This window comes from Penicillium longicatenatum, assembly GCF_028827895.1.
Source record: "Penicillium longicatenatum strain IBT 33135 chromosome Unknown contig_1_segment0_segment0, whole genome shotgun sequence".
Taxonomy (NCBI): domain Eukaryota; kingdom Fungi; phylum Ascomycota; class Eurotiomycetes; order Eurotiales; family Aspergillaceae; genus Penicillium; species Penicillium longicatenatum.
In genome coordinates, this window is record NW_026643119.1 from 2,071,551 (window position 1) to 2,083,471 (window position 11,921).

General features: G+C 50.7%; 3 protein-coding genes across 3 annotated transcripts; 1 reads left to right on the plus strand and 2 right to left on the minus strand.

Moving 5' to 3' along the window:
- Window positions 1–170: 170 nt before the first annotated feature.
- N7484_001549 (uncharacterized protein) lies at window positions 171–2,007 on the plus strand (the record flags this gene model as incomplete). The annotated part of the gene is made up of 3 exons (XM_057111969.1): window positions 171–195; window positions 265–1,706; window positions 1,762–2,007. 3 exons carry the CDS (start codon window positions 171–173, stop codon window positions 2,005–2,007), a joined length of 1,713 nt encoding a protein of 570 aa, XP_056976706.1.
- A 2,329-nt stretch (window positions 2,008–4,336) lies between these two features.
- On the minus strand, window positions 4,337–7,075 carry N7484_001550 (putative phospholipid metabolism enzyme regulator; the record flags this gene model as incomplete). The annotated part of the gene is made up of 1 exon (XM_057111970.1): window positions 4,337–7,075. One exon carries the CDS (start codon window positions 7,073–7,075, stop codon window positions 4,337–4,339), a length of 2,739 nt encoding a protein of 912 aa, XP_056976707.1.
- Window positions 7,076–8,802: 1,727 nt separating this feature from the next.
- N7484_001551 (magnesium transporter CorA family protein) lies at window positions 8,803–11,772 on the minus strand (the record flags this gene model as incomplete). The annotated part of the gene is given in 5 exon segments (XM_057111971.1): window positions 8,803–8,873; window positions 8,923–9,125; window positions 9,199–10,610; window positions 10,624–11,227; window positions 11,309–11,772. 5 exon segments carry the CDS (start codon window positions 11,770–11,772, stop codon window positions 8,803–8,805), a joined length of 2,754 nt encoding a protein of 917 aa, XP_056976708.1.
- Between the last annotated feature and the right edge of the window lie 149 nt (window positions 11,773–11,921).

Sequence of the window (11,921 nt, forward strand, 5' to 3'; positions counted from 1 at the left end):
AAAAGTCCCAAATCCCAAATCCACTTTCTCCTTCATTACCGAGTTCATCATACCTCTGGTTCGGTTTCCTGATCTTGGGGATTTTTAATTATTGAGTCCATTGGGATTGTCTTCTGGTAACCCCCAGAGCATGTGAGACGTTCTACTGCACTACTTCCCCCGTCTCCATCATGTTTGGCTGGGGCCCTGGGCTGGGTAAACTTCCCCTCCTCTCCGAGCTCCGACGAGATGTATATGAAACTAATCAATGACTTCAACATCCAGGCCTGGCCTCTGTTAGCAAAGAACCCGAAGAAGAACGCGAAGCTCCTGCTCAACCAACCCCGCTGGACTTCCCCATCTACCAGCTCCCCGAGGTGGTCCCCCACCCCACCGAGTCGACCCTGCATGACCTATCCACCCTCCTGGCCTCCATCAAGCGGCCCCAAGATATCACCCTTGAACGATTCGCCGCGCTAAATCTCAAGGTCGATCGCGATGTCGACATCCAACAAATGTTCCCAGAGGACGTGGTACAGACCTCGCCCATGCCCTGGGACCCAACACCGGAAGTCCCCGCCGGAGAGACTGAACCCCGTCCCTTGATGAGCAATGGACTGCCATACCCGTCAAAGGACCGCTTCGAAGTACTGCAGACGGAGCTATTGCTAGAAAATGACGATGTCTTCAGAGAGGTCTCCCGATTGCCCGTCCGCGAGGGCCGCGAACGGGTCCGCGTGACACAGTCACGCAAGTTCTGGGCGGCATTGGAGCGAATGGCACAATACTGGGATACAAGTCTGGATAACTACTTTGAACGCCCGGCAACACCGCAGCGCACCCCGCCGTCCGAGAGTGATACCAAGGATGATGAGATGCAGATCGACAACCTGCCCGATGTGACGGAGGGCACGATGGACGTGGATCAACCAGTTTTGGTCGGCAGCGCCGATCTTGAAAAGGCTCCACAGCCTATCGTGAAATTGTATACAGGTCGTCGCAGTGGTGCCGGTCATGAAATGCCCGAGGATTGCCGCGAGGAGGTCGTCAGAAGCTTCATCGAGATGGCCGCCTGGCCGTTTGGATGCCAGGTTACGATTCCCACATTGCCACCCCGGCTGACAGTGAAGAACCTACTTTTCCCAGTCCGACAGTCTTTGCAGTCGGCGCGGTCTCCGCGAGACCGCGAGACCGCGCGAAACGGTATCCTAGAGGGGCCCGTTCTCATCGCGCAATGTCGTCCCGAAACTGGTTTCCGGAACGAAGGCGATGCTCCCGGCACAGGTCTTGGAGAGATCTGTGATCTATTTCGTGAAGTGGGAGGCATGCTGTTGGCTGCGCAGGAGCGCGCCCGTGAGGGCGGAGTAGAGCTGCGACCAGGAGAGGGGAAATGGTGGACAATCAAACCGCGGTTTGGTGGTGCTCCCGCCGATGGAATTCTGGAAGGTCTCATGAATGGGCCTGGCATTCACGGGATACCTATTCCGGACTCGCTGCTCAGTTCTGGTCAAGACAAGCCTTCAACATCCGCCCCGGAGGCGGAAAGCGCGCGCAAGAGACATAAGTTCGAGCATCCTTTTGTGACTTCTTTGGCGCGCCGGCCGAGCGCCATGCGGAAGCTTTCTAGTGGTGAGAAATGGCAGATCATTCAGCCTGGTCCCAGTCTGTGGGATAAGCGTATGCGGTATATGCAGATCGGTAAGGCTAAGGATAGCCCATTTGACGATGTATGATACCGTGATCCTCTGATTTTGTATGCCCCAGCTAATCTAACTTGTTCAGATTTACATGATCTCAGCTATTAACCACCATATCGCTATCTTGCATCTCCGAGTCCACCGCAGATACCTCGAAATCCTCACTAACGGCGAAAGTACTTTCCCCGAGGAATCCCCCATCCCAGACCAACCATGGCACGTCCTGAAACTCCAACGTACTCGGTGGTACGACTTGCTAGATGCAAACGACCGCATTGAAGGATTGAAATGCGTTTGGAGGTTATTCCATTACCAGCAGAGAACTATCTGATGCTAAGCGCCAGCAGATAAATCGGTCCTTGCAAATCCAGGGTCTGGAATTTCGGCGTGGTGTTTGGCGAGTATTGAAGATCTCCCCCGTCCACACCTTTAGATGCGGTGTATCAGGTATATACCACGGACTCGTTTCGATATCCGTGTCATTGCGATTGCGCTTTCCCTGGTTATTTGCTTGCTATTTTCACTTTGCATATGCCTGATACCATACATGGAGATGATTCAGGTCATCTGCGGCCGCGTTAGCGGCCTATGAAGATCACTGACAGTTTATTCCCTCATGAACATTGCTTTTCTCTGTCAAACAAGAGTATAGAACAAAATACAATTGATTTTGCTGTTGATATTCTTAAAGTATATATTAACGTAGATTGACAGACGAAGTGCCTTCCAGCATTTACTGTGCGCTAAACACCTTATTTGAGCAATCGTGAGCACTTGAGGGCCTGTTGGTTGCGGTTTATCATATCTATCTTGTTATTTCCGAATCCACATAGATCAGTACAGCCAAACTAATTACAAGAACACATGGCCGTCCATACATGACTGCGTTTTGTACCTGTCGTACTAATCATCATCTTCACAGGAATTGCTCATGGCCACATGGTGTACAATTTTAGGTTCTAATTTCCCTTGAGACTTCTCTGGTGCTGCTTTTGAGCTTATGGCTGCCGTGCTGATTTGTATATTGGAGCCAAACCTATGCTCTATTTTGGATTCGAGATGCGTAGACGATATATACCTACTAGTTGAAAACTCGGTCCCGATTAAGTGGAGGCAGACACACCTGCAAGTCCAATCTACTGAATACAGCTCTAATGACATTAGGTGTTGCGCTTTCAATCAAGCATGGTACAGCTATGTGCAGGCAAACGTACTGAAACCTGAGATCTCATGATCATTGGGCTTGATGATGGCTTGCGAATGATTCTGATTCATCTATTTTTTTCTTGTCAGAGTTTCAAGTCGAGTTGTTTCAACAGCTCAGTTGGGGGCCATATTCTGGCCTCGGATATGGCGGGCGCTATCTTCGTTGACAAGGCAACTATGGACCTTCTGCAGCTGCTTTCGGATTCAATGTCACAGAGGTCAAAAATACGATTGTTGGTAAGTCAAGTGGCTTCTTTCAGACACTGACGACGTGACAGTGGACTGCCGTTGATACAGCATTGTCTCGGCTGTTGCTGAAGTGTAGGTTCTTTTGTCGGACATATTAATCATGATTCCTAGGATCCATCTTACTACTAGCTCATCAACAGGTACGCTCGGTGCCCTCCTATCGCTTTTCTTGAAGGTGGGCTTTTGGGTTCTCTTGACCACTCTCTATTACCATACTCTAGCATTCCCTTATCTAGCGCGGGACATTGTTTATGGAAGCGGAGCTGGTAGTGCCTAGACCTTGCAGCCTAGATACAGGAGATATGGATACGGTGAAGCTGACTTGTTTAATGATTGGCGCATTCCAGCTCCCGGAGTCGCGGATTTTTGCCGCATATAAGCTAGTCCCACCTCCGTCGTGATGGCGTCATTTAGTTCCTACGCTACGAAGTACTAGTCCGGAACAGATGTTCTGTAAACACGTGCGGGTTTGTCGTGTGGCATTATCCGAATCCACGTCAAAGATCGAAACGCCAGAAATATACCAGAACTCTTGATCACTGTAAGCAGCTGTAATTCGAGTGTAAACATTGAGATCCCAAGGCCCGGACCGATCCGGGCGGGAACCGTGGAAGTGAGATTTCAACGATGCCACGTCACAACTGGTTATCGTCCATAAGCAATAGATGTGGGTACAGCATACCAGACGCGTGGCGGAATCAAATAGAAATTCATCAAAGTACAGGGTGCCACAGCACCCAATGGTATGTTCGTGAGATTGGAATACACCAGGCAGTCGTAACATATAGGTACAGGGATCCACAAAGGAAAGAAGTGTGGCAGACAGCCAGGACAGGAATGAGCAGGCAAAGACGTTCCCCTGCCTACCAACCCAGACATCAAATCGTAACACATAGCCAAGCCCACAGATGGATTCTGTACAGTGAAAAGGAAAATTAGAAGAAAAATCAGGCACTCTTCATCCCGCGTGTCTCGCACTAGCTGCTACGCAGCAGTTGGTCATCAATCAAAAAGAGAATAATATCGCGAAAAGGTATACAGCAAAAATAAAAAAGCAAGCAGACAGCGAAGTATTGACACACAAGGGCTTCTTTTGCTTCATTCGGGCTCATTACATCGATAAAGGGGAAGTAGAAAGGCAAGGAGAGCAAAAAAGGCTGTCGTAAATAATGCACATCGTTCTATCGCTAAAAGGGACTTCAAAGTTATGCCGTGAACTGTCGTTTAGATGCCCGAACCCGACCTTCAAGTTGTGAATCAAGGTCCGCGAGGGGAAGAGGATTAGGGGGTGTTTTTGTGTTTATTTTAGCAGTTCCATTGCTCGGGGGCGTATTCGGATTATGGCTTTCGTCTTCAGGATCATACCGAACGCTTCCACTGAGAGGCGCGGAGAGGTAACCAGAGCTGAGCGGAATTTGGTACTTGATAACTCCCCGAACGATCAGGTCGAAAGGGTGTTGAAGGACTCGCTCCCAACGCTCGGTGCCGCCTGTTTCTGTTCCGTTGCCTGGTTGAGGTAGACGAATCTGGCCCTTGGAAGTAGACGCATCGTAACTCCAAGGCGATGCCGGAAACGAAAGTGGCGAATCGAAGACCATAACTCGACCGAGCAACATAGTCTGTAAATCATGTTCCGGGTCCTTTATGGGATCAGTGCCCTCGTCGACACCACCTTTACCGTACTCCTTCTTGAACGTTAGCCAAGAATGACCGGACGCGGCCGCTTGGACGCAATCCATGTCCCCAAGACATTGAACAATCTGGGATAACTGCCAGCGGCGTCGGCTTTCTTTGACCCGGGGGAAATGATCGAGGTCCTTTGGGTCATGCTCGCGCCATAATTTGTCTGTGCCAACATATTTGCTTCTAGCAAAGATGTTGAGTTCAGCGACATCAACCGTCACAGGGAAGATGTTCGGATTGACCGCGGACACTTCTAGATCTAGCATAATTTCTTGTTCCGATGCGAGAACGTTTTCGATAGCTACAACCTGCACTTCCAAGAGTGATTTGGTAGCAGCTATGAAAAACGACGTCGCACCACCAGCAACGATGAGCAATAGCAAAATGATCACGACACACGAGCCAAACTGTGAGAAGTACCGACGTTCTCGTTGAGTGATATACTCAACCTGTCGTGAGCTTCCACCGGGTCGTCTACTGCTGCGTTCACCCCGACTACTGCGTGGTGGACGGACCAATGGTGTTCGTTCATCATCAGCCCCCTCTGCATCGAAGTCATATCCGTAGATATCGCTCGCTTTCTTGAGCCCATTAATGGTCTTGTAGTTCGGCGACGACCGAGTATTGGTGTTCCGTGAATGCCGCTGCCCGCCAATAAAATGCCGTGGAGATTTCTGGCTTTGAGGTTGAGTGAATGGTCCATCGCTATCAAAGAGAGACCTGTGGTCCCCATTGCGATTCCGGTGCGCAAAATGGTGCCGCGGAGTAATGGTACCGCTACCTTCAACTCTAGAGGCGCTTCGTCCATCCGCCTCGATCGCCTCACCATCCAAGCTGCTATTAAACGTATTATTGGTAAATTTCATGCTGCGCTTCCCAGTCACGCTGTGCACGCCTTCTCGCAGGCGGCTTCGACCAGCCAGCTGGTCAACCTGGCTTGCCATTGAGGTTGCGCTTGGCGTCCGAGAGTGGTATCGTCGTGGAGGGTAATCTATCGGGTTCGATTCATACACAAATGTCTCGTCAGAATCAGAGACGTCAGCCTCGTCCACAGCACTAGCAACTTTAGCTTCAAATATATCTGCTTTGCTTGACGTGGGACCAGGTTGAATAGCATTCGGCCTTCGCTTTCTTTTCTGGGGATTACTGCGGGCCACTGGCGCCCTGACTGTATCTGTCGATTTCTTGTTCTTCAGAGTACCCTGATCAGCGCGACCAGTGTTTCCACGTTCGCCAGCCCCAACTCCCAATGATACCTGTGGGATTGAACTGACCGTCTCAGTCTCCACAATCATGTTGCGCACTGAGCCATCAGCAGGCTTCCCGCGAGCTCCAGCGCTTAGCGAGGTACTTGAGCGTTGCGGCATGAGGGTCTTCGGGGTCTTAGCCCCTCCAGTAGCCTGAGAACGTCCATCTTCTGCCGGCTCTGAACTCCGGGTACCACCACTCTCACTCCCACTCTCGACGCTTTGTTTTGACGCCCGAGGCGTTGGGTCTTCATCGATCGTGTGTAACCGAGAGTCTTCCGGAGTCATGGGTTTGAGAGCTGTATCACTCGAGGGCGTCGAAGGATTACTAGCCATCTCCTCAACTGTCTCCAGGGAGGGACCTTGTCCACTGACACCCCTGGTAGCCACCCGAGGGGTACTTCGCTCCACCATTCCTTGTTCTTCGGGAGGTGGCAAGGCGATCCTCTTGTGAGAGGTATTTGAAGGAGTCGACTCATGCTCCGCGCGACGATTCCCCGCCCATGATGGCATGTTAGGCTTTTCGGGACTGAGGACATTGGCCGGAGGATCGGGGTCAGGAGGAGGTGAGAAGATCGGCGGATTGCTCAGTTGCGCTGACGGACGTGGGCTAGGCGAGGTAAAAGATTGCGTAGGTATACCCGAGGAGTTGCTGTTGAGGGATGATCGGTTGGGACTGCTTCGATCTTGGCTGTTTCGTCGAGATTGAGAGTGCACTCGACTAGTCGTTGACGAATTGCGTGTACGTGAGGAGATTCGGACAGGGGAGGATTCGCGGGACGAGACGGCGGAGTTGGTTGTAGATGTCGTAAAAGACGTAGGGATATTGGTGGTGAACTTAGGCATCTGTGACATAGCCTGACCATGGGGTTTCATGGCCGGGTGTGGTAGTTCTGTCATGTCTTCCCTGGCCGACCGATACGTGGGATCCGAAGCCGTCTCCGCATCTTTGGGTCCTCTGGTTCGACCAGAGTCACCATTGGAGTAAGGCGGCCTCTCGGATTCCGCAGCCATAATGTGCTGACACGATGCAGACAAGTCAGGAGACCGAGAGGGAGCCGGGGAAAGTTGGGCAGGAATGAAAGTCCCAAAAAGGGCACCGAATAAGCAAGGTGCAGCAGTAGGTATGTAGGTAGGGAAGGGTCAACGGTGAAGAGAAGTTGTTGGCAATCAGAGAGGAGCGAATGAGGGATTGCCGCGGTTTACAAGCGAAAACGTGTTGCAAAGATAATGGGACTTGTTACACGAGTGACGGTGCAGCAAAGTAAATGACCGATATCCACATGCTCACGACAAAAACTGGGGCGAGGGGATTGTAAACGATGGGGTGATTTTGATTGTACCAAGTGCAGGGTGAGGAGTTCGGTGTGGATAGTGGATACGCGATGGAGCAGTGCTTTGGATTGGGAAAGCGCATGCTTTGTTTCCCACAGAAGCCAGAAAAACAAGAACGTCTAGAACAAGGTGGTTCCGAGCAATACCAAACGCTGGTTGGCGGGATTTTGGGGGCTGATGGGGGCCGCCGATCCGGCTCAACGTTGGACCAGTTTTCCTTGTTGTGTAAGAAGTGAGGAGATGTGGCGTCCACCCGTTGCCGAATGCGCCTGCAGAGATGTCGGTGACCAAGACCTCGGGTGAAAAATGTTGTCGTGGCTGACAAGTGGAGGGAGTCAGGGCCGGGCCCGAGATGAGACCAATGATAGTTGCCCACGTCAGGGTCGAAGGGGCACTTGCACTGCAGGGGACCACGCGGATGGGTCTAGAAGGGGTATGCGGGCCTTGGAATCCACTGGAAAGATGTAGATTTAAGTGGAGGTATTTAAAGAAAGAGAAAAGAGAATGATGGAGTTGACAAGCCGAGATGCAAAATCTGGAATCTGGGGAGATGCAAAACGCGAGGATGACGCACCGCTGGTAATACAGGTAATAAAACAGGGCACCCGGACCGCCACTCACTACTGGATGCCTGGGTTTGGCCTGAATTACAACGGTATCGAGAATACACACTATTCACGATGACTTCATAATTAGTGGAAATTGCCGAATCAATATAGCGAACAATACAGTAGGCTCCATCACCTACATAGGAACCGGGTTCTTGATAGTCCAAGACCTAGTTGATGGTATTGAACTAAGGAGTAGCTAAGAAAGCCACACTTTAGACCATCGCTAATTTAAGTACAGTAGGGTGCCAGGTAGACTATGATACTGTACCGAATCGAATGTGTCGTGCTGTGGTTCCTGGTACCTGCTTAGGTTCCAGGACTACATGTGAGGTATCTATAATTGTACAGTATGTAAATGTCAAGCAAGGAATCAACGTCAAATGATGATGTAAGGAAATTTGTGAAGTTCCAAGCGTGCGGCAAGATATGATTGCCGTGTCAAATGTGATAGGGAACACAGCGATGGGTGGGCCATTTCCTCTCTAGGTAAGGCACGTATACAATATGCCAACTGGTAGGTCTAACATATGAACATGATTTGATTGGTTCCAAGTTGGGTGGTATATACAGTTCTAGACACACCAAACACAACATAGTGTACAACAAAAGAATTTTGGGCAGAAATAGGCAAATCCCCAATATATGACCCGTTTATCGTCACAAACCCAACGCCGCCGTATGCTCTGAGCAACCCCATAAATCGTGTACAGGGGGAAAAGAATTGAAAATCACATTTGAAGCAAGAAATAAACCCAGGGTATCTAGAATTTCCAAAGGTGGGAACCGCAGCCTTGTCTACACAATCTTGTAGACTCGTTTGGCAATCACAAATGAGAGCAAGGCAAAGACGGACAAACCGGCCGTAACTGAAAGGTTTTAGAGGTAGAAGTAAAAAAGGGGATAAAGAAGACTTACTCGACCAGAACCAAGACAGATTATCGATATCCTGGCCCGGGACTTTCACGTTCATACCCCACATACCACAAATAATATTCATGGGGAGAACAATGGTACCCAGTACAGTCAACTTGCCCAAAACATCAGCAGTCTGCTCCTGGCGCTCATTCATCAAGATGTTGATCTGAGCTAGGTAGTTGGAATGCGCCCGAGAGAGTATCCTGTCCAATGAAGTTAGCGACATGTTCAACCGAAAACTAAACGCAGAGCGAAAGTTTGAGAACGTAAACTCACGTTTCGTAGTGTGTCAAATTGCCTGTCATGGTCATAATATGGTCCTGAATATCGCCCAAATACAGACCAATCTCTGATTTAGGTGCCACTTCCCATTGCTCGTTGCAGCGTTTCGCAAACCCTTTAACCACATCTGCCTTGTTGCTGAGCAGCCGGTAGAGCCCCATCACCTTCTTGCGGCATTCGCCCACCCGTCGAAGCATTTCGCCAGGTGCAAAGGAGGGAAGTACATTGTCATTCGCGGACCCCTCTTTGCTGGATGAGTGCATTTGCATGATCATCTCATCGATCTCATCGACCTCATTTTCGATGGCTTGGATAAGTGGACCGAACACATCGGTAATATCATCAATCAGGGCGTACGAGATCCAGTCAGAACTGAGGATCAAATAGTCCATGAGCTGTCGAATACGCCTCCGTACATTGGCGGGATGGGGTGTTTGTGAAAAATGGAAGGAAATCACTCCCTCGCGGAAAACAACGACATACATGTTGACAGGTTCGAGGTAGTCTTCGCTGTTGGTGTCCTGTTCAAAGGTACGGTAGTTTACAAAGTAGTAACTGCGAAATAGCTCTACCTTTTCTCGTGCCTCTTGCATCATGATATCCTCAGCAGTCAATGCATGAATACCAAATGCCTTTGCAATAGCTCGCATCTCCGCATCTGTTGGCGAAAGAACATCGAGCCAAAATGTCGGGCGGGGGCCATACCGCTTGGGCTTCACGCCGTTGTTTGAATATGTCGGCGAGATTCCTCGGTTGGATTCTTGGTGTACTTCACTGATAACAGACAAACGCTGATGTCCTTTGGTCTCAGCTGTGGAGGCTGTGGTGGCTGTCATGGCATTTTGGCCATCCTTGGTAGTATTTAATGTCCTCGGGGTATTTCCACCATTCGTAGCACGCAATTCTTCATGTGACGTAGCTACCCGGGGCCCACTGCCGGGAGGATGGAATGAATGACCAGCAGTATGCTCGTTGGAAGAGTGGTTATCATCGTCTCCTTCCTCAGACGAGGAGTCCTCTAGTTCAGGAGGGTCAGGAATGAACAATTCTCGAAAACTACCACCCGGTTGCACCAGCTCTGAAATAGTCTGTGCGTGGATAGTGCTCGGGAACTCTTCGTTGAAATAGGTGAATCGATAAGGGGCCTCGTCCTCTTCACGTCGCCATACCTTATACTGGGGTCGCAGTCGACCCTCAATAAGCATCGGCTCGTTGATCTTTTTAACGCGGGAATCCCCACTGCGCTCTTCCTTTTCTTCTCGACTCCATTCTTCCAACACCGAGAGGTCAGGCCATCGTCGGTGTCTGCGCCGTCGTTTTTCACCGGTGTCATCCCGTGGCACATGTAAACTTTCATCTCCGAGTTCTGACCCATCCGGGGGCAAACAAACATCTTCCGGGGGGGCCTAGATTTGCCACGGTGTGGCGTCGTGAACCAAATTCCGGATGTGGGGAATATAAAGGGGAGCCACGTGCAGACGAAGGCGCGGAGTGTTGATGTGGCATGCCCTCTATATTGATCACCGCATCATTCACCCGATTGAAGGCGTCCATGTGATTCTCCATAGATTGCGCAAAATCAAATTCGACACCAGTCATCATAGCATCATCGTAATTTATATCCGGCCCTAGCTTCGGTGTCCCGGGCATCGACGGAGGGTTGTTGACATCAAAGTCGCGTTCTTGCTCGGGGAAATAGGATGAGCCGTGGTTTGGCGAGCATTGAGACGATGTTGTTTGACCGGATGTTCTTCGTGGGCGAGAGGAGAGTGGACTGGTGCGCATATCTGATCCATAGCGAGTTCGACCTGATGTCGCCCCTGGTGTGGTTCGCACCAAAGGTGTGCGGTCTGTGGGCTCGAAATAATCACTGTCTTCCTCCTGGTATTGTTGAGGCCATCCTCCTGCAGGGCTGGTTCGAGCTCGTAAATCGCCAGACCGCAAGGCGCCGGATATCAGAGAGCTAGGACGGAATGTTGAAGTTTGGCGACTGTCACGACGCGGGCGCATCATAGGTTGGTCTCTTTAGGGGAGAAGTGGGATTAGCAACACTTCAATTCATTCAATTGACGACACTCCAGATATGAAAGTGGGGAGAACTCACCTATGATCCAATAATGCCTCGCTCTCCAAGCTGGTATTGCTTAAATTCCTACCCAATTTGAAAAAAGACTGACCATCCTTCGAGGGTGGCCGATCGCCTTCCATCGGCTCTCTAGCAACATCAGCTACCGATGAGGTTCCAGGCCTTTCATGCGACGTCTCCGGGGCGGGAGTGAGGAAGGATTGTTTGCGATTTTTGGGTCTGCGCCGGCGGTTCTTGCGCTTATTGGACTTGGATTTGCCAGCACTGCTATCGGGCGCGGGGGTTTGTAGGCGGGCCTTGGAGGACGTGGCCGAAAGTTGGTCTTGGCCTGCACCGCCCATTGGACCGTTCCCGGGTCTGCTATCAGTGGAAAGTGGGTAGTCGTTGGGCTGGGGGCGCTTCCTTGCACCAGGGGAAGAAGAACGCGAAAGTGGAGATCGAGAAGCTCCATGTGCAGGAGTTGGTGTATGAGGCGGATCCATAACGAGAGTGTATATTAAAGCAGCCCAATAGTCGACCAGGTGGTGAGCTTTGGCCGTCTCTGGCCTCGGGAAGGGTTCGTAGTAGAATCCGCCGATTGGACGCACCCAAGACTTTATCGGTGTGACCGTACTGCCAAATTGCCAATATT